The sequence below is a fragment of the Penicillium pulvis genome (assembly GCF_028828015.1).
Source record: "Penicillium pulvis strain IBT 33274 chromosome Unknown scaffold_8_segment0_segment0, whole genome shotgun sequence".
Classification (NCBI taxonomy): domain Eukaryota; kingdom Fungi; phylum Ascomycota; class Eurotiomycetes; order Eurotiales; family Aspergillaceae; genus Penicillium; species Penicillium pulvis.
The window spans coordinates 971,894-992,688 of record NW_026643080.1 but is presented as its reverse complement, the minus strand read 5'-3'; the positions used below and the strand labels follow the sequence as shown (position 1 = coordinate 992,688).

General features: G+C 49.0%; 8 protein-coding genes across 8 annotated transcripts; 5 read left to right on the top strand and 3 right to left on the bottom strand.

Annotated features, from left to right (window-relative positions):
• Positions 1-896: 896 nt before the first annotated feature.
• On the top strand, positions 897-2,030 carry N7503_009777 (uncharacterized protein; the record flags this gene model as incomplete). Its single annotated transcript, XM_057069323.1, has 2 exons — positions 897-1,004; positions 1,074-2,030. 2 exons carry the CDS (start codon positions 897-899, stop codon positions 2,028-2,030), a joined length of 1,065 nt encoding a protein of 354 aa, XP_056915934.1.
• Positions 2,031-2,377: 347 nt separating this feature from the next.
• On the top strand, positions 2,378-4,322 carry bna4 (kynurenine 3-monooxygenase; the record flags this gene model as incomplete). Its single annotated transcript, XM_057069322.1, has 3 exons — positions 2,378-2,498; positions 2,828-3,042; positions 3,126-4,322. 3 exons carry the CDS (start codon positions 2,378-2,380, stop codon positions 4,320-4,322), a joined length of 1,533 nt encoding a protein of 510 aa, XP_056915933.1.
• A 299-nt stretch (positions 4,323-4,621) lies between these two features.
• On the bottom strand, positions 4,622-6,460 carry N7503_009775 (WD40 repeat domain-containing protein; the record flags this gene model as incomplete). The annotated part of the gene is made up of 2 exons (XM_057069321.1): positions 4,622-6,256; positions 6,347-6,460. The coding sequence occupies 2 exons, from the start codon at positions 6,458-6,460 to the stop codon at positions 4,622-4,624; spliced, it is 1,749 nt and encodes a 582-aa protein (XP_056915932.1).
• Positions 6,461-7,229: 769 nt separating this feature from the next.
• On the bottom strand, positions 7,230-7,879 carry N7503_009774 (cornichon family protein; the record flags this gene model as incomplete). Its single annotated transcript, XM_057069320.1, has 4 exons — positions 7,230-7,322; positions 7,389-7,455; positions 7,530-7,685; positions 7,779-7,879. The coding sequence occupies 4 exons, from the start codon at positions 7,877-7,879 to the stop codon at positions 7,230-7,232; spliced, it is 417 nt and encodes a 138-aa protein (XP_056915931.1).
• Positions 7,880-8,781: 902 nt separating this feature from the next.
• On the bottom strand, positions 8,782-12,181 carry N7503_009773 (putative ATP-dependent permease ADP1; the record flags this gene model as incomplete). Its single annotated transcript, XM_057069319.1, has 3 exons — positions 8,782-9,052; positions 9,109-10,512; positions 10,565-12,181. The coding sequence occupies 3 exons, from the start codon at positions 12,179-12,181 to the stop codon at positions 8,816-8,818; spliced, it is 3,258 nt and encodes a 1,085-aa protein (XP_056915930.1). The 3' UTR covers positions 8,782-8,815.
• Positions 12,182-15,067: 2,886 nt separating this feature from the next.
• On the top strand, positions 15,068-15,896 carry N7503_009772 (uncharacterized protein; the record flags this gene model as incomplete). Its single annotated transcript, XM_057069318.1, has 2 exons — positions 15,068-15,732; positions 15,800-15,896. The coding sequence occupies 2 exons, from the start codon at positions 15,068-15,070 to the stop codon at positions 15,894-15,896; spliced, it is 762 nt and encodes a 253-aa protein (XP_056915929.1).
• Positions 15,897-16,453: 557 nt separating this feature from the next.
• Positions 16,454-17,835, top strand: N7503_009771 (uncharacterized protein; the record flags this gene model as incomplete). The annotated part of the gene is made up of 3 exons (XM_057069317.1): positions 16,454-16,486; positions 16,577-17,040; positions 17,100-17,835. The coding sequence occupies 3 exons, from the start codon at positions 16,454-16,456 to the stop codon at positions 17,833-17,835; spliced, it is 1,233 nt and encodes a 410-aa protein (XP_056915928.1).
• Positions 17,836-18,583: 748 nt separating this feature from the next.
• On the top strand, positions 18,584-20,671 carry N7503_009770 (uncharacterized protein; the record flags this gene model as incomplete). Its single annotated transcript, XM_057069316.1, has 3 exons — positions 18,584-18,605; positions 18,671-19,455; positions 19,508-20,671. The coding sequence occupies 3 exons, from the start codon at positions 18,584-18,586 to the stop codon at positions 20,669-20,671; spliced, it is 1,971 nt and encodes a 656-aa protein (XP_056915927.1).
• Between the last annotated feature and the right edge of the window lie 124 nt (positions 20,672-20,795).

The following is a 20,795-nucleotide window of genomic DNA, read 5'->3' as shown; positions in this document are numbered from 1 at the left end:
TTTTTCTAGCATATGATACTCTTACGGACTACTGCATCGACAACGGAGCATTTGCACATTTCGTAGCCAGGGACTGTAGAAGTAGACCCCCACCTATGACAATAGATGAACGATGTGCCAGAAGACAAATATTTGGTCTAGAATTAACTAACATACAAGTGATAATGCAATTTTCGGTTTGATTGTCTCGAAAATCATTAACTTCCTGATAGCTACAATTCAAGTAAGCATGGGCAGACTCAGTGAATATCACACGTTAGTGACCTTCACACTAGGTCCAGAAACCCTGCAACCAGGCCTTGGAGTAGTCCTGTGTGAGTGATGAAATAGTAGGCATCTAGGTATGTGATTGATAACATCACCATGAAATAAAATCTCTACGTGGTACTAAGTTAGTGAAGCATTTAATTAACGTTTTGTGGCGTTCAGTTATCAAGCTCTGTGTCCAGTAGGCCAGTTGATGCCAGGGGTCATTAGAATTACGATAATTTCTCTGGCAAAAGGAGATACATAGGTGCCTGGGTCTGCGAAGAATATTTGGAGATTGAAAAGTGTTATTTCTAGACGGTATACTCATCAGCCAATTTACCTGTGCCGTCAAGCTTTTGGTGAAGGGTTCTGGTAGATACTCTTAAGAGAGGTTCGATTGAGACAGTCTTAAATTATCTCACAAGATGCGTAGTGATATTTTATGTCCAGAATCTGCCTATTTGTCTAGGTACGAACTCCAATGTTGTGTATAGGTGCCGAGGGAGCAGTCCGTCTTGTTCGCCTCTCACTTGAATAGTTCGTTTCTCATCCATCCGCTCTCTTCTCTTCCCACATACGCGTTTTCTCTCTTCCTCTCAGTTTCAGTCGATCCCTATTCACCAAGAAGTGTGTTGACAGCCAAAAATATGTCTATCCTCATCGAAGAACCGTCAGACGAAGAGTACAAGATAGTCAAAGATTTCTTGCAACCGAAATCAACGATCTTTGCCAAGCTTCTGAAGGTTCAAGACGAAGTAAGACGCGCAGGCTCAGTCACCTCTGTGGCATTAGTATGCTAATCAAATCATGTCGCGATTTTTTAGGTATGGAAGTCTCCCAAAGCTGATGAATACTTTAAAAACCAAAAGGCGCGTGCTGTTCAAATCGTGTCCGAAGAACAAAGGGCAAACTTTTTCAACATGATGACGAAAATCGGTGACTACTTCCAAGATCAAGAAAAGTTGATCCCTCCTCCATCGAAGAGAATGAACTTTGACGTTCTTGACCTGTGTATGGCTCCTGGAGGGTTCTCCGCAACTGCCTTGAAATACAACCGTTTCGCACAAGTCTGCGCCATCAGTCTACCCACGGACGAAGGTGGACTTGAAATATATCTCCCAAACTGGCAGGAAAACAAACGACTCAAAGTCAAGCTGTTGAATCTCACTATGCTCTCTGCAGAGCTCGGGTTCCCGACCTTGGCCTCGCAGGATCAACCCTCGGCATCCAAGTTTTCAAACCACATACCGTATGCAGGACGGCAATTCGACTTGATATTCTGCGACGGGCATGTTCTTCCAACAATTGAGCCAGAAGAGAACTCAGCATCGGAAATTCGTCGGCTTGCAGATGCACAAATTATTATGGCATTGCAACGAATCAAGTCTGCTGGGACCATTGTGGTGCTTTTGCATCAGGTCTACAGCCCGCGAGTTTTGCGGCTTCTGAAAGCATTTGACAATATCTCTCAGATTAGTCTTTTCAAACCCCCCTTTTGTCACGCAAAAAGGACTTCGTTTTATCTCGTGGCGAAAAATGTGGATCCTCTACATGAAGTCGCGGGTCGCTTGGTTCGGGATATGAGAGATTCATGGAGGGTACGTACAGCCAATGCTTTTGGATTAGAAATTCCCGGAGACCCAAGGGAAATAGGTGGCAACGGGGAGAACATGGAAAATATCTTGCAGTCATTTGGGGGGAAACTGATTACTCTTGCCGAGCCTGTATGGAAGATTCAGACAGAGGCTATGGAAAAGGCATTTTTAGGAGGAAGAAATTGAGGCCGAGGATACAAGTGGACAGCTTAGGGAGGATAGAAGTGATGTATCCTTAGTTGAAACAGGGTTATGAATTTGAATTGACTGATGTATTACACTTGTCACTATAAAGGACCACATGTACTTCGAAAAGGGACTAGTCCTATATAGGACTAGCGGACACCTGAATTAAGAGCCTCAGGCATGAAGACGGTTAATATCGTCTGACTAATCCCCCGGTCGATCAATTTGGAAAGATCGCTGAATCAGGCAAGGGCCGATACCGCACCACGTGATTGGGGTTTGTTCCGGGGTTCTCCAGCATTCAGGAACCTTACTCTGCTCTGAAAGATTTCAAATCCAACTGTATCATGGCTGCTGTCACCCCCAAGCAGAAGGTGGTTGTGGTGGGCGCGGGACCGGTTGGGTCCCTAGCGGCGCTCTACGCGGCTTCCCGCGGCGACGAAGTGGAGGTATATGAATTGCGCGGAGGTATGTGACAAATTTCAGTCATTTGAGTCATTTCCTATTGCGACAAGAGAGGAGCACAAGAAAATACAAGCCAAGATGAGCTACCAAGAACGATTCTCATTGGTTTGTTGTGCGGGCTACATCTTGCCGAGGGCAATAAATTTTATTTATTGCCATTCGAACCGCAAGGTTCCCATTGCGACATCAATCCATTGATTGGCCTTGAAACCAGAAGCCAAACATGAATGGATTCTGCGTCCCCAATGCACCCCTGTGCCTCTTTTCATCCTTGTCGCGAAAATTTCCGAAGAAAAGTCAATAATTTGTTCCCATTTGTTCCGTTTCCGTAGATCTCCGTGACCCGACTACTGTGCCGTTGAACTTCACCAAGTCGATCAATTTGGCTCTTTCAGAGCGCGGAATCAACTCTATCCAAGAAGCGCACCGGAGTGGACTCGTCGAGAATGTCCTTCGCAATACAATCCCGATGTATGGGCGGATGATTCACGGCCGAGACAACGGCGCGCTTTGGGAAGCGGCTCAAGCCTATGACGTTCATGGCCGGGTATGCACATCCATGCACAACCCTATGTTCTGCAGCCCCCACGTACACAAAGTTCGGCTAAATAGCTAATCATGTGTGCATAGGCGATCAACGCCGTTGATCGTGGCGCATTAAACAATGCCCTCCTCGACGAGCTAGAGCGGGCACCGAATGTCAAGCTCTTTTTCAATCACAAACTAACAGGTGCCGACTTCTGCACTAATAAGGCCTGGTTTGAGCGTCGCATCCCAGGCGAGACACCCCAAGCCGATGATCTGGGCATCGCAGGCCGAGTCCCCGAGATCGAAGTCTCCTTCGACTGCCTTATCGGCGCAGACGGCGCTCACTCCGCCAGTCGCTTCCACATGATGAAGTTTGCGCGCGTCGATTACCAACAAGAATACATTGACACTCTCTGGTGCGAGTTCCGCATCCCACCCACTAAAGACGGCGAATTCGCCATCTCCCCGAACCACCTACACATCTGGCCAGGTCGCGAATTCATGTTTATCGCCATTCCCTCTGCGGACAAATCCTTCACATGTACCCTCTTCGCGCCATCCGCACACTACGCCGCCCTTCAAAATTCCCCACAGGCTCTCCAGGCTTCGTTCGATGAGCATTTCCCCGGCGTTTGCCCCGAGTTGATCGACCCACAAGCCCTAGTGGAGCAATTCGCTATCAACCCGCACTTACCCCTCATCAGCATTAAATGTAAACCGCACCACTACAGCTCTAGCGTTGCGATCATCGGTGATGCCGCACACGCTGTACTTCCATTCTACGGCCAAGGTCTGAACGCTGGCCTAGAAGATGTGCGTGTCCTGTTCGAGCAGTTAGACAAGCATGGCGTCTACGATTCGGATACAAGCGTGTACACTCGTAGCGTGCGCCGACAAGCTGCTTTCCAAGCGTATACGAACCAGCGATGCGATGATACACACGCTATCAACGACCTCTCGAAGCAGAATTACCTTGAGATGCGCTGGGGCGTCAAGTCGCCGCTGTATAAGCTGCGGAAAACCATCGAGGAGACAATTGACCAGCGCTTGCCCTTCCTTGGGTGGAAGACGCAATACGCTCGTGTCAGCTTTAGTAACCAGCGCTACTCGGAGGTTGTGGCTGCTGTGCAGAGACAGAGTGAGCTGCTGGGCTTGGGTCTCAGCTCAGCTTTGGTTGTCAGTGTAGGCGCCTTGGCTCTGCTGCTGTGGAGGTACCCAAGAGAAGCTTCGCCCGTAGGAATTGTGCGGTGCGGCTTGAGACAGCTGGCGAGATTTTGGAGAGGGGTTGTGCATAGGTGAGAGTTTTGCATCATACGAAAATAACTGGCATTGTCGAGACTTCAGAGATTGAAAGTGGACTTTGTACTTTATCATGATAGACTTATTCGGGCACATGTTCGTGCTAAAATTGACCTGCTGTAAGCCGTCTCCGAACGTCACTACCTCCGTATAATATTATCTTCGACTTTGGAGATCTAATGAAGCCCAAAGGTTACGAAAACCATCAGGAGGAAAGAGAAAGAAGATACCATAGATGAATTTTCAACGCCGCGAGGCTGGTATAAAGATGCCCAACTAAACCAGAAAGAAAAAATAGCCTAATCCCAATACTTAATGAGGCCGTCCAGACCACCAGTAACCACCTTACTGGTTTCTTGCGGGTGCCAGTCCAAGCAGGTAATAGCACCACCCTCCTTCCCTCCAGCCAGAATCTTATGATACATCTTCCCAGTCTTCCAGTCCCAGAAACAAACATAGCCACCGCTATCACCGGAAGCAAGGAATTGACCATCAGGGGAAATTTTGATATCAATTCCATATCCGGCGTTATTATGACCACGGAAACTCTTCTTGCGGTTCTGGCGGAACTTGTCGGTTGCCCCGTAGACGACAATCTGATTATCGCCTGATTGGAAAGCGACGTATTTGCCATTGGGATGCGGCGTAGCGCGAGTAAGAGCAAACATGTAGGGCTCTGCGATGAACTTGATGGGCACGGGAATACCGTATTCCCACGCACGAAGCGACTTGTCGTCCGAGGTGGAGATGAAGCGACGGTTATCGTCGACGAAAGTGATGGTGTTGACAGCAGCCAAATGGTGATCATATTCTTGAACCAACTCGCCAGAACGGGTATCGAATTGCACAATCTTCTTGTCGGACATACCAGCCAGGAACTCGTGCGAGTGTTCAGGGTTCGGGTTGAAGCGTACAACGTGCGGCGTTTTGCCTGTCGAGAACCGGCCCAGACACTTACCGTACTCCGTATCCCACAGCTTGATCTGTCGGTCGTAAGAGCCGGTAAGGAAGGTCTTACCCGTAGGGTGGAAGTCTGTGTCTGAGATAGCCTTCGAGTGGCCTGAGAAAGTACGCAAGAGCTCGCGGGAGTGGTATGCATCCCAGATCTTGGCCTTGCCATCCGCGGCGGAAGAAAGGAGCAGATGTCCTGAGCCAGGGAAGAAGCGAAGCGAGGTGATGGCTTTGGTGTGCGACTTCCAGGTGTGGACAAGCTTCTTCGGCAGGTAGTTCTTGACACTGCCGGGCTCTTTGCGCAGATCGATATCCAAGTCCTGGGGAACATGCATATACGTACGGCCCTGGTAATCGGCCTCCTCTGAGCCGTGGAACTCGGTTGTCTCCTCCTTGGAATAATCGCCCGCATAGTCGGTAGCTTCTTTGCTCATAGCCGGCATGAGTGCCGTCGGGGCGGAAGCCTCATCGCCTTCTTCCACGTACTCCTCATCACTTGCCAGCTCGCGCTCCTCACCCGACCCGACCTCGATTTCCTCGTATTGTTGTTCATTTTGATATTTCGCCCACGGTCCTAGGTACGCGCCTTCGCCTTCGACAATACTCGAGTCGCCCTTCCGTTGTCGCTTTGCGCGCCACGCAGCAGATGCATCCTTGCTAACTTTCATCTGAACGACGTCTTTGCCACCGTATTGCGCGACATTGTCCATGTTTCCCACGAACTGATCTGGGCGAGTCGGGTTGCGGGTATATCCCAAGCTCTGGAACGTGCGATGTTGCGCAGCAAAGGTGGACTCGCTGATCGCAGCCTCCTCGGCAAAACCGGTTGGCACATTTTTGCGCTTAATACCATTTCCTGCGCCGACAGGTTTGAATGGGTTTACGGGTCCTTGCGAAGGTCGTGTCAGGTCATCGTAGGTGGCGTTGTAGGTGAGGGCTTGGGAGGTGGTATTGGCGAGAGTCATCTGCATGTGTGCCTGATCCTGTGGGGTTGTTAGCATTATCTGTGCACCGAAAGAAAGGGAACTGAAGAATTCCGAATAGACATGAGGGACGAGGGTAGGGGACCAAACCTCTGTATTGACTTCCGGTGCAGCAACGACCTTGGTTGCGGTCGTCACCGAGGGTTTGGGCACACTAGTATCATCATCGCTGGAGTAATACCCAGCACCTAGTAAGCCTGACATTGTGAATATGTCTGAGCGAAGTTTGAGGAAATCAACCTCGATCAACGACAAGATGAAAGTTTAGGGTAGTGGTTTGGCGGTGGAAATTTACGGTTGTCGGCAGAACCCCCGAGTGAAGACCGCAGCGGTTTATGACCTCAATCAGATTCATGTCTTAACCACGACATATAGTGGCATTCCCGTAGATTACGAATTTGCAGGTGATTACTGTAAGTATGAGTTATCTTAATTCTAAGCCGACAAGACAATAAAAATATATGGACCAAACTGGGTATCGTACGCTTTCATTGCCAAACCGCTTGGGAGGTATATACAACTCACAGGCTGAAAGACATGATAAGATAACACAGAAGGACAACGAATCATGAAAATGAAGTACAAAATGAACAAGTATTGAGCAAAACGCTGAAGGGAGTACATAAGCCTCTTCCTAACGCCTGCTCAAGCAACCAACACTCACACCACCGGTAACTCTCTATCGTCGTCGCACCGGAGGTCCTGCCCTCTATCTCAAGAACGGAAGCACAATCTCTCTCATATACGGCATTAGTCCATCCCTACTAGATAGCCAGGGTAACAAATGGAATCGTCAAATCGTAGCTGCCCAGATAACCAGGTCGCATCGTATCTTGCAAGACTGTCGAGTTTAGACGCGGGCATCGATTGGGAATGCTGATGCAGATATGTGGGAGAATACAATGCCGGCGAATAATGTCTTGAGCTAGTGAGAACGACCATGGCGCATAGCATTATCAATCTTATCGCGAGTTCAGTGTCCCTCATCGCGGATCAGAGCAACAATCATGCTGTAAAGGTAGAAGAAGAACATCAAGAGGCTGAAGCCAAGCTTGATGAACGATTCCTATAATACGGGCGGGTTAGTTGCTATTTGATACTCAACATAATGGCACGGGAGCTCAGGACTAACCTTCTTGTGCACATTCAGCTTGCGGAAGATCTCAGTCGCATCCAGGAGGTGCTGGTTGTCGTAGATCCTATAAGAAACCCTGGTTAGATCTTCTGCTACACGTATTGGGGAGAGAGCCCAGAGAGCGGCGGCAAAACGTACTTCTTGGCGTTGAAGGCCAGGAGAGGCAAGTTCAAGACAATAGCGAGCCAGTAGCCATTAATGACAAAGAGGAATGTCAGGAAAGCGTGAACGGCAGCCTCGGGGATAATGTAGGCGTTAAGGCGGTTGCAAAGGTCGATCGGGTTGATGTAGTCACTGCGGGAAAAGGGGAGGCGAGAATTAGTCAAGCCCAGCAAAAATCTAACAGGCCTGTCGAATACTCGAGCAGTTGTATAGGGAGGGACTCACCACTCCAGATCACTGTACATGATCGTGAAGAAAACCTGGAGGAACAGGTTGACGGCATTGATCAACACCGCCAACAGGTAGAGCCACGCTTCACCAGACATTGTGGGCAAAAGGTCGAGGAAGAGGAAGAGGAATTGGAAGTAATGACCAGGGAAAGTCTTTTAGAGAAGGTCAGCACCGATGCAGCAGACGAGGTGTTGGATGCGAATGTTGGGGAGCTGCTCATTCGGAGCGGAGTGCAGAGCCGGAATTGGAGATGAATTTTGTGGGGTTTGAGGGCGACGGAAAGCAGAGAAATCAAGCAGAGATATTCGGAGGGGGATGCGCACTCACAAATCAGTACCTGCGTGATACTTAAGCTCTCGGGTGGAGACGCAGACGAGAGTGCAGGGAAGTGAGGAGGTGGATCGGGACCGTGATTATTGCAAAGTATTGGGTTCGTTGGATTAGCGAAATCGAGCCAACCTGAACGGGCGGCGGTGGACAGCAACTGGCGCGGGCATTAGCGTCATTGGGTAAAGTGGAGGGGCTGGGGCACGTACTACACAACGGGAAGTGAACCCCGAGCTTCTGAAGCTTCAGCTGATGAAAATTTTGGTAAATAGATGGACCGTAATTTTCTTGAAATTCCTGGAGGTGGAAGAGAAGGGGAGATAAGAAGCTCGATGAGCCGCGAAAGATGACGTCGCACACGTGTTCTCGGATGCAACATGTAGGCTTGCTTTTTACATGTGGAATGTAGCTAGTGGGAAATGTTTAAATTTGTTTGATAGGGCAATATCAATCATTATGTGACAACCAGAATGTATATATGGGCCCAGGGCTTGGCTTATATACATGAATCGACTCGCGTTCTTGGAAAGTGGGAGCGGCCTCGATACTTGAGATACTCATACAACCATGGCCAGCTAGATTCGCCCGATGCTCTAAGCAACAATTCCCTGGAAGACAAAAGCATAACGCCCGAAAGCAGTAAATCATAGAGTAGGAGAAGCCGAGAGTAAGAAACATAACGTTGGGATCAAGGCAGTCCATGCCTAACGTTTCTCGACAAGCAGGAAATGCATCGCTGCGTATGCAATTATGATAAAAGCACCTGAAATGACGGCCAGTCCAATAACATCATGCCAATAGGCAAGTGTATTGAAGCCAAATGCGCTCAGGATGGAGGCACCGGGCACTTCGATGTCCAAGCCGTACTTGTGATCGATCAGGGTAAGGAAGGTGACCTCATTCACAATAAGGGCCTCAAAGCCATAGTGGAATATTGAGAGCTATGGTACAGTCAGTAATCTGCAGGTGGGGGATTGGGGCATATAGGTCAACTTACGCTTTGCAACCACAGAGCGGACGAGGGAATAGCGTCATGGTTCAACAAGAGACCGGCGAACAGCAAGCTGAAGAGCATTACCAGGCTACCAATCAAGTTGGCAACGCCACCATCACGGAACACAATGCCGATAAACAGGCAGATATTAGCAGCTGCAAGGTTGAACAGAACCAACACCAGCATAAACCTGAAGAATTCAGGCCATGCGGGGATCAGCCCGGTCATGGGGTAGACAATGATGCCCATGATAATAGGCGGGAGGAGCCGCAGAGGCACAATGTCGAAAACGACCTTGGACGCGAAGTAAGTGACCGGATGGTAGTAGCCATTTGCTCGTTCCCGAACAAACAATAGCCGTTCAGTGGAGAACACAGTGAGACTTGTCAAAGTGCTGAATCCAAACAATGCAAGAATGAAAAAGAAGAGACCAAGACGGTTCTGGAAACCCTTAATATCGTCGGTCAAACCGTAGAAGAGGAACCCAGAAAGCACAGCCAAAAGGATGGAGATTGCATAGTGGGTCAGCATCAGCATCGGGTTACGATAAAGATTGCGCCACGTGCGCTGTGACAAAATTAGGAACTGTCGCGCCAAACCGATGCGAGCAATCTTGGGCGGTACAGAGCCCTCCAAGTGAGAATTCGGCGATCCATTGGCAGCCTCAGCATTTTGAACTGCTGTCACAATCTCATCGTGGACCGAGTGGAAGACGTCAGAGTCTGCGTAGCTGGCAACAAGGATATCAAGGTCACTCTGACCAGGGGCTGGGGGTGGTAGCTGATCCGGATCATCGAGGATCTGTGGGGGAACGTTGCCTGGCTGGCGAGAAAGACGCAGCCATTGTTGCGTATTTTCAGCCACATCGAGTGTGGCATCTTCTTCGTCGGTCTTGGGTGTAGCCGGAGGCTCTGGGTCCTTGTGATCCTTGCGTCGTGAGTAGAGCTGACGATCTTGCTGTTGCTTCAGGGAAATCCGACGGTTGTGTTTGGGTCGTCGACCTGCTTCGGTGGTGCTGCTAGAATTCTCTTCGATACTAACGTTGGATACGCTAGCGACGGACTTGATGGCTCTCAAACTACTCGAGGCAGTCTTGGGCGGCCGTCCGTCCACCGAACCGACTTCATCCGTGTACGAGCGTGAAGAACCGGCATGCATAGTCAAGTCGACGAGATAGTCCGCAATGTTGAAACCTGGCGGGCAAGTGTACCCAATCTGATCGAAATACTGCTGGCATGTCGAGAATGGGCCGGAGTAGACGGTTCGGCCACTTGCAAGCAAGATTAGCCGATCGAACAGTGCGACAATGTTTGAGCGTGGCTGATGAATGGTGAAAATGACCGTTCGATTGTATGTCTTGGCCAAAGTGACCAAGCACTCAACCACGTTAAAGGCGTTATAAGCATCCTGGAAGATTTGTCAGCTATGAGATATTTGTCGCAAAGTGTGGTTACCATACCAATCCACTAGTGGGCTCATCTAAAAACAAAATGCTTGGGCTGGTGACAAGTTCACAAGCAATACCGACTCGGCGTTTCTCGCCACCAGAGATGCCGCGACCACTACCTTCTTCCGATCCAATCAACTGGTCCTTGATATGGTAGATTCCCAGCTGTTTCTCGACTTCCAAGACTCTCTGCTCCTTCGCCGCCCGACTCATATCCCGGGGCAGCCTCAACAGCGCACTGGTCTGGATAGTCTCATGAACGGTCAGAGTTGGCAGCATAGTGTCCTCCTGGTCGACAAATCCAATCATACTCTTGTAATCATTGTTACTAATCTTCTCTCCGTTAACGAAGAAGTTACCCTGTACTGCACCACGCTTGTTCTTGCGAGCCAGAATATCAAGGAAAGTTGTCTTTCCAGCACCAGAGGCGCCCATGATTGCGGTAATCTGTCCCGGAGTCGATGCACCTTGAATACCAGAGAGAATCTCCCTACCATTCAGGTGATATGACACATTGTCCCAGTAAAGAGATGCAGGGCGGTGTTCGGCAAGTAACCTCGCAGTATCATCATCAGAGTCGTCCGACAGGGACAGACGCATATAGCCACGGTTTGCGGCCCGGCGAGACAAATACCATACAACCAGGATAATAGCGACCACGAAAAGTGCGCAGCCAGCAATTACACTGGCAATGAGGGGGGTATTGATCTTCTTAATAGGACGCTGATAGCCTGGAAGATCAGTTTTGTACAGACACTCCCCAGCGTCGCAGGACAAGGAAATACTCGGGTCGCCGAAGACTGCACTGATGAGGCCGTTCATCTCTGGCTCGGAGAAGACACTCCTGCTTCCTTTTTCGTCGGCAATAGTCTGGAAAGTGGCCGGACCTTTGATAACCTGGTCGAGGAAGGCACCGAGGTCGATAGATCCGTCCTGCCCACAGAGGAACCGGCCAGGGACACACTTGCACTGGACGTTCTCACATCTATAGCTGGTGGTATTGGTCTCGAATCCAGTCTCCAAGCCCCATTCACAAGTATCTAGACCGCAGTAGAAAGACTCCTTTTGGTCCACCCAGAATTGGAAATTGCAGGTCTGGTCCTCAGCTTTGCACGAGAAGGTCACTTGCGGCTTCTGTTTACCCAGTTGGTCGAGGATTTTTCGATTGGTGACATCACACATCTGGAAATTCTGCTTGACAGTAGCACCTGACTTATAGCACACACCATCTTGACCTTCGGGCATCATCGCATCACAAGCGCTATCCTTTTGACAGACGTTGCAGTTGACACCGCCCCAACCATCTTTGCAGTCACAGGTCGCGCCAGTTCGAGGCGGGCGATTCTCACCATCGGCAAGCGAGCCACAAGTGGGCACAGAGCAATCATCTCCTCCGAATCCAGCGGGACAGGAGCATTTGCCGTTGTACTTGTTGCAGGGGGCGGAATGGGTGCAGTTGTAAGAGTCTAATTGGCAGTTGAAACAGGGAGGACAATCGGCAGGTCGGTCATCGAAAAGGGAGACGGATCGATAGAACAGATTTGCGTCGGAGAATTCTTCCCATGCTGCTGTAGGGATCGCTTGGGAGGCCAGCGCAATCCCCAGGAGGAATGCCGACGCTGACCGCATATTGAGCAGGAAATGGGTTGAGTACCCCGTTCTGAAGAGCTGTAGTACCGGCGATCAAAGTAGGAATGCGAGGATCGCCGGGAAGGATTGATGGCGAACCGATATGTTGAGCATGGGGTGGTTGGGGGAAGATGGGCCAAGTGCGGAGTGGAGTTGTAAGATGACGATGACGCGGGCGGAGAAGCTGGTGCCTCGTTTGCCAGGGACCAGCCCGTGCAATGAAAGCCGCACTTTGATTGGGGGGTGGGTTTGGGCCCTTTTTCTGCAGGTACCTGATCGACATGTAGTATGTACACTTTCAATATGTTCTTTTTATTGCATCGTAATAGTTCATGCCCTGGATACCATGCATCTCTTCGGCTTTTACTTGACCCGGTAGATCCATGTGGAGACTCCACATGGACATCGTGCCCGAGGATAAGATGTCCTCACTACGATAAAGATCAAATTTCTTCTCCCACAAAATGAGAAAAGCTAAATAATAAGGTTTGTCACATCAACGGCCCTCGGTAGTGAGGGGTTCAAACCTGCATGACCACAGCCTGCCATCAAGTCATTAAGCGAGGTTGGTAATTACTAAGATGTAAGGGGCCCCTGGTAAACAATGACGAGTGGTGTGACATTCTGCCTTGAGATGAGGTCGTAAAGGTCATGTAATAGGGCCATGAAATCCATGTCCCAAACACAATACCGTACCCTAGTAGTACCCTTCGACAGGCATCATTGACATACAAATATCATCAACATGGGCATCTACAATAGGACACCACGCAATGTTGAACACCACACGGCACATCAGGTAGAGTACAGTACTTGGAGATCAAGTACATGGTCAGGCTCCTGCTGATTCCCACTTCTTTGAATGTGAAGGTGATTGAGGAGTGATACTGAATCGGCGCCTTTATACCTAGGATTGACGTATTTAGAATGTAAGTCTATATTCGGGCTCGAATGGCGCGTTACCTTGTATGTGGACTAAAATTACGACATCGGGGTTTACAATCATAGATGCCCTCATAGAACCTTCAGAGGTGTTCGACACAGCAAGCCACTTCTCAAGTTATGGGTCGCACCTTGCCAACCGAAGAGGAAGTTTTTGTCGTACTCGTGCCTTGCTGAGCTTCTAAACGAAGTGGGTATTCTTGTCCGAATTGATAGTCTAAGCTTTAAAATTTCTTTCAATCCTACTTCAACCAAGTTTTTGGAATCCATACTCATTTTCTCACGCTCGACTTAGTAGATCGGATCCGGAATTCCGTTTATGTTTCTTCGGCTTGCCACTGGAAGGAACCCGAACTTGAACTATATCGGGTGTAAATGACTATTAGGCAACCATGAGAACCCAAAAAAAAGAGTTTCCTAATTACTCTGAGACATATCATTCCACATGCCGTGAGTTATATTGTATAGCTCTCTGATTGCTTTGATTTCGCAGGTGCGGACTTTTTTGGGGGGGGGGGGGGTGTTTACGAGAGAAGAGTGTCAGAAAATAAACGCGAATTTAGGCAGTGTAGGTCTTGTGTAAAAGAGGTTGGTTATGACCCTGAGATTCGGAGACTCGTGTGCTCCCTACAAATATTTGCGTTTGTGCATTGAGAATACGTGAACTAGCGACGCTCTAGGCTTGTACACGTGCATTGTGGATTTATGCATACTTGAATGGGGGCTTCATCGCTGAATCAGGATAGAATGAATTGGTTTCTACTGATCTTATCTGGTTTTATACGCATTAATTACGTATAAGTTGCCCTTGGATTACTACCCACCTATTTCTTTCCAGGGCTCGATTCACGCATTTCCCGCGGGATAATTGGATCTGACCCGCCTTCCATCACTATTACTACCCAGAGCGGCTTTTGATTAGTGAGACTTTAAACTTCTGTCTCATCATGGTACACTGAATAAAACGACTTGAGTGGGTTGAAGTTCCGTTGAAGCTGCTGCCTTGAGCGCAGAATTTCCTTCGCGCCATGAACGCCTTGTCGTAATCGTTTACCCTGTGAATTTGGGGAAATGGTATACGACGGAGACTTACCATTAGTCTATATCCCAGCCGGGCCCACAACGAAACGTCTTATCGTCTGGCCTTGACCGAAGTAAAATTTAAAAATAAACGTCAATCGTACTCGTATTGCCGCACATCCACTATTGTGGGGCCACAATACTAGTAGTAGACGGAACACCCCCGGCAGTTTTCCGCTTAGACTGGTTTGATCTGCTAGATATTTCATTGATACAATGATCCAAATGGCAATATGTAAGGTGTAAATCTTATCCAAGACTCAGCATCAGAGACAGAGTCATAAAAAGTCTACAGCTGCACCGCATTTCTGAACATTTCTTAATCTCACGTTCTGGGTTGATTTTTCGACATCCATATGTGGATAGCTTTGGATGAACTGGGTGGCTTGGAGAGGGTCTAATGTGCTAACTAAACAATCCACCTTCTCTTACAATATCCGGCTGCCTTATACATATCCTCCGGCATGAATCCACATTAAAGGGGTCTGTTGCTATTCAACATGGAACTAGCGATATCAAAGGGATCAAAAACTAGTATTTATACCCCTTCAGGGCCTTGCGAATACTGCCGCTTGGTTTCTTCCATTTTCCAGCACTTTATTATTGGAATTAATCGCCAAGATGGTCACCTCGATTGACGTATCATCCACCAATCGAATTTCTGCCTTTGTGGCTTCTTGTCGTCACCTATCAAGCTATAATATCCTCTCAGCATTCATTCCACTGTTATATCTACTTTGCGCGGGGTCTTTGTTCTTTGATGTTGTCCATCATGTGCTCCACCGTTGCAAAAAGTCATCCCATCCTCTTTTACAGCATCTGGCACGAGTTCACCGTTACCACCACCTTTACTTCACACGCCATATGCAGTTCGACAAGAAATACCTTCGGCAGAACCAGTTCCAAGCATTACCTCTTGAGCTAGCACTTCAGATTATTGGAACCATACTGGGCTATATGTTTTCCGCCTTGGTGACACCTAGTGCTTTGATATGGATCAAACCAACTCATCTTTGGTATATCATTGGCATTCAAGTAACGAGGACCGCTTATGTTATTATCACGAGCGGCCGTGACTCAAACCATCTCGTCTACCAAATTGCGCCGAAGGACCCCAACTGGATATTTGTTGGTCCAGAGTTTCATTCACTCCATCATGTCTACCCTGATCGCTACATCGGCTCGTTTATCAAGGTTCTCGACTGGATTTGCGGTACTGCCTACTCGTTCAGAGGCAAACGCTTTGTGATCACTGGAGCAAAGGGGGGGTTTGGTCACGCAATTGCTGCAGAACTCGAGCGTGAAGGGGTAAACAGCATTCACATGTTGGATTCTGTTACTGATTGGGAACATGACAATTTTGAGAATGCAGTCCCACTGCTTTCTAATTCCGACATTCTGATCCTAGCTCACAGCTTGGAAGACCAGGATGAAGTTGAATTGAATTGCAAGTCAGCCATTCGACTTGTCAAATTATTCAAGAAGCACAAAATCACCAACCACCCCGGTCCAACACTTCCAGAAGTATGGTACGTTGACAATGAGAAAGGGGTCCATTTGTCTTGGGGAGGGAGACAAATTCCGCATTTCTCTCAGTCACAACGAGAATTCCTACCACATGCTCGTTCTTTCTATGCTGACCCCGACATACTTTACCGCCATATCGTCCCATCGTCATTTTGCTCGATTGTGAAGCCTGGTGTTCAATCCAGGGCAGTCCAGGACGCTACTTGTGCAATGTGGTGGATCCGGAGGGGTGCCAGATATGTGTCAGGGCCATGTATAGGAGCTGCAGGCTTGAACTACTTCAGATTCATATTTTCCAGACCTTATGCACAAAATGATGAAGAGGTTCACAGATGAAAGATATATGTATATGCCATCGTCTGGGTAGACAATGCTTCATATGCCTCCCGAGGTCAATTTCAAAGAACAGCTAGCTTCCTAAGTCCTTCCAAAGCCTCCATCTAGATTAGCTCATTTATCATTGGAAAGGATTTACGTTACGGGCCTTGGAGATAATCGCCTACTTCCACACTGTATGCTTGGAGGCCACGTGATACAGCCATTGCGGGTACTCCACGTGATGCGGGGATCGGGCCCAAGCCCGAGAGGAGAAGAAATTCACATATTCTTTTCAATTCTCTGCAATTCGATTCATATCCAAAAGGCTTGCAGGGGAGAGTAGCCTACAGAAAACATCATAATCTCAGGCATATTCGTGTGGTATCCGTGCCATAGATCGACATTATGGTAAAGATTGAGGAGTTCGCGGTTGAGCAGGTACACTCCCCGCATTCCAGTATGACTCGGCTTTCTTTTTTCGTTTGTGAAAACTTCGATAGGCAAGAACTAATTCTCAAAATATATTAGTGGATGGACAAATACGAAACCACGGCCAAATACAACACGGCTGAGACCTGCTGCGCATCCATCTCGATCGACGATCTCCGTGAGCTTTCCGAGGACAAGGACACCAATCCGTTGACACAGCTACAATCCACCAAACTTACTTATGGTGCGATAAGAGGCTCCGAGAAGCTGCGACAGACTCTGGCCAACTTGTACTCTGCGAAGACACCCACTCCATTACCGAAAGATAATGTTTTGATCACGGCTGGTGCTATTCAGGCCAATTTTCTAGCTCTGTATACCCTGGTCGGACCAGGAGATCATGTTATCTGCCACTACCCAACCTATCAACAGCTTTACTCGGTTCCCGCATCTCTGGGGGCCGAGGTGAGCCTCTGGAAATCGAAGGAAGCCGATGGGTGGAAGCTCGATATTGAAGAGTTGAAGGGACTCATCCGTCCCAATACCAAATTGATTATTATCAAGTATGCTGTGAAATATATGGGGGCTCTGCATTTTGTGCTTGACTAACTATTTTTCTTAGTAACCCCCAGAATCCCACGGGAGCAATTGTCCCGCGCGACCATCTCGAGGATATTATTGATATTGCTCGCGAGTCTTCTATTACCATTCTGGCCGATGAGGTGTACCGACCCATTTTCCACAACATTAGTCCCGCGGACCCTCAGTTCCCTCCATCGATTCTCTCTCTTGGATACGAGAATACCATTGCCACAGGTTCCACTTCGAAGGCATATAGTTTAGCTGGACTGCGCGTGGGATGGATTGCATCGCGAAACCGATCCATCATTGAAGCTTGCGCTAACTCTCGGGACTATACTACGATCTCCGTTGGCCAGATCGACGATGCCGTGGCTAGCTTCGCTCTGGCGCCGGAATGCATCCATAATCTTCTCCAGCGGAATATTGACCTTGGTCGCACAAATCTCGAGATCCTGGAGAAGTTCATCGAAGATCACCGGTGGGCCTGCTCTTGGGTAAAGCCCCGTGCTGGTACGACTGCCTTTGTTCGGTTTAGCAAGATGGGCAAACCGATAGATGATGTGGCTTTCTGTGAGAAGCTACAGGAGGAGAAGGGAGTGATGTTTGTACCAGGTAGCCGGTGCTTTGGAGGAGGGGAGGACTTCCAGGGCTACGTAAGAGTTGGATATGCCTGCGAGACCGATGTGCTAGAGAAGGGTCTTGATGCGCTGCGAGAGTTCATGGATGAAGGCTACGAAGATGTGCCTGCGTTGAAGAAGAAGAAAGCGCCACAATAATAATGTTTCTTGTGATATACACATTGCACAGACAATAGAAACCTTCCCAACGGCCACGACCACAGGCGATCAGTCCTATCAGTAGTTCAATGTGCCTCGATCGGTTAATCTGGACCACTACGAATGTTTACTTGGTTTCTGTGCAGAGAACATTATGGCAAAATTAATCAAGGAAGGGAACATGATCGCATGTTTTGAAGATAATTTAGGCTCTCATTTCAGCCGAGCCATGTGAAGGTGGTGGGTGCAAAGTGACTTCTCAGTTTTGCTCCAAGCAAAACACAGATAAAGTGTCAACTCACCCTTGGGATTGATGTGTTTTATTTCCATCAAGATATCCCTTTTCATGCGAGGGATAATCCATACCCGATTTTATCTCCACAGCGTGTTCACCACAAATCCCACTTGTAGTACGATCAATGTGGAGCTCGGAATAGAATGACGCGGTGTAGCCCACACCTTCATGCCGGTCCAGCCGGATCGGCGCGAAGATACCGAGGCATCTTGGCAATCTCACCTCAACTTGCGCTCCCCTTGGTTGTTTCATCACCACCCCACCTCAGTCGTATGAACGAAATACTACTCTCAAGCCCACCGACGCTTTACTCACACGCCACTTTTGAATCCTTTTGCCGGCTCCATAGGGGCACGACAGTGTCGCGTCAACCTTATCTGTCGTTCCGGCCTGACAGAGAGCTTCAGTCTTCAACCTTCACACTGTAGCTGAAATCCGGTCATTTCACCCAAGATGCCGCTGCCTTTTTTGTCTGGTAGGTACAAATTGCGCACGACTTTAAAAAAAGGATATCTGCTGATCATTAGGCTCAACTTACAGATGTGCCTTTGAGCATAGCTCTTCCGGCCGCCGCAACAGCTTTAGCCTACTTGAACGCGAAACACTCACTATTCTATGATATTGATCTTCTCAGGTCGATGTTCAAAATGCTGAGGAAGAGGGTCACAGCGGAGAAAAGCGACCGCCTGAACCTCTTTTACGTCCTCGAGAACCACGCCCTCTCCCCCGACACAGCTGATAATGATTGCATCGTCTATAACGGCCGAACATGGAGCTTCCGTGAAACCTATAATATGGCCTTGCGCTTCGCCAATTGGTTCAAGAGCGTCCACAATGTGAGTCGCAAGGAGATTGTTGCCATAGACTGCATGAACTCGTCCACATTCCTGTTCATGCTTCTTGGGCTGTGGAGCATTGGAGCGGTCCCTGCCCTCATCAACTATAACCTGGCTGGCAAGCCTCTCACCCATTCCCTCAAGGTGTCGACTGCCAAGCTTGTTATTGTGGACGAGGAAGTTCGTAATAACTTCACAACGGAGCTGATGGAGACATTGGCTTCCCCAAATTTCCGTGATGGGAAGGGCCCGACCGAGGTGGTGTTTCTGACTCCCGATGTGGAGGCCCAGGTCTCGGAGATGGAGCCCATGCGGGAGGAAGATGAGGCACGCGCTGGTCTGCTCCCGCGTGACATGGCCATGTTGATATACACCAGTGGTACCACTGGCCTTCCCAAACCCGCAATCGTCAGCTTGCAGAAAGGCTGGTCCAGCACTTGCTTTGTAGGGAATTGGATGAAGATGACCCCTGCAGATCGCTTCTTCACGGTAAGCACCGCCAGATATGAGGAAATGGAAGCCCACCGCTAACTTTCAAAAGTGCATGCCTCTGTACCATGCTTCGGCAGCTCTGCTCGGATTCGTCACTACCCTGCAGGCTGGCGCTACACTGATTATCGGGCGCAAATTCTCTGCAAGAAATTTCATGAATGAGGCCCGTGAAAACAACGCGACAATCATTCAATATGTCGGTGAGACTCTTCGATACATCCTGGGCGTGCCACCCAAGATCGATTCGGTCACAGGGGAGGATCTAGACAAGAAGCATAACATTCGCATTGCGTTTGGCAACGGCCTCCGTCCCGATATCTGGAATCGATTTAAGGAGCGTTTCAATGTCCCAACCGTTGCCGAGTTTTACGCTGCTACTGAGGGCACAGCTGGGGCATGGAATTTCTCTTCCAATGACTTCTCAGCAGGCGCTATTGGCCGGAATGGAGCCATTGGAGACTTTGTCTTTGGTCGGAACACTGCAATCGTCGACGTGGACTGGGAGAGCCAAGAACCGTGGCGTGATCCGAAGACTGGCCTCTGCAAGAAGGTCCCTCGAGGCGATCCTGGCGAGCTTCTTTTCCGAATCGACCCCACAGACCCTAGTGCAGCTTTCCAGGGATACTTTGGTAATTCCAAGGCTACCGAGAGCAAGATTGTGCGCGATGTCTTGACCAAGGGCGATGCCTTTTTCCGCTCAGGCGACGTTATTCGATGGGACAAGGATGGCCGCTGGTACTTTTCTGATCGACTGGGCGATACGTTCCGGTGGAAGAGTGAGAACGTCTCAACCAACGAGGTTTCCGAAGTTCTCGGCTCTCACCCGGAGGTGCACGAAGCCAACGTCTATGGAGTTGCGCTGCCGAATCACGAGGGTCGTGCTGGATGTGCGGCTCTGGTCTTGAACCAGCAGCTGGCTAGCGGTAATGCTTCCGGCCCAGCGCTGAAGCCTTCGCGCGCCACGCTTGAGAGCATCGCTGTGCAAACCCTGAGCAACTTGCCACGCTATGCAGCTCCGCTCTTCCTGCGGTTCATGCCCGAGATGCAGTCAACTGGAAACAACAAGCAGCAGAAGCATATCCTCCGTACTGAGGGTGTGGATCCAGCCCAGGTCTCCAAAAACGACCACCTGTACTGGCTTCAGAGTAACTCTTATGTTCCATTTGAACAGAAAGATTGGGATCGGTTGAATGGTGGCCAGGTCCGTCTGTGAGCATGTTATTGATGAAGATCTGCTTGTGTCCAGCGTGCTTTTTCCTTGTTGATCCTTATCGGCAGTCTCGTTCTTATTAATTTCGCTTATGTATTTAGATACCCTCCCCACAGTCCTTAATGAC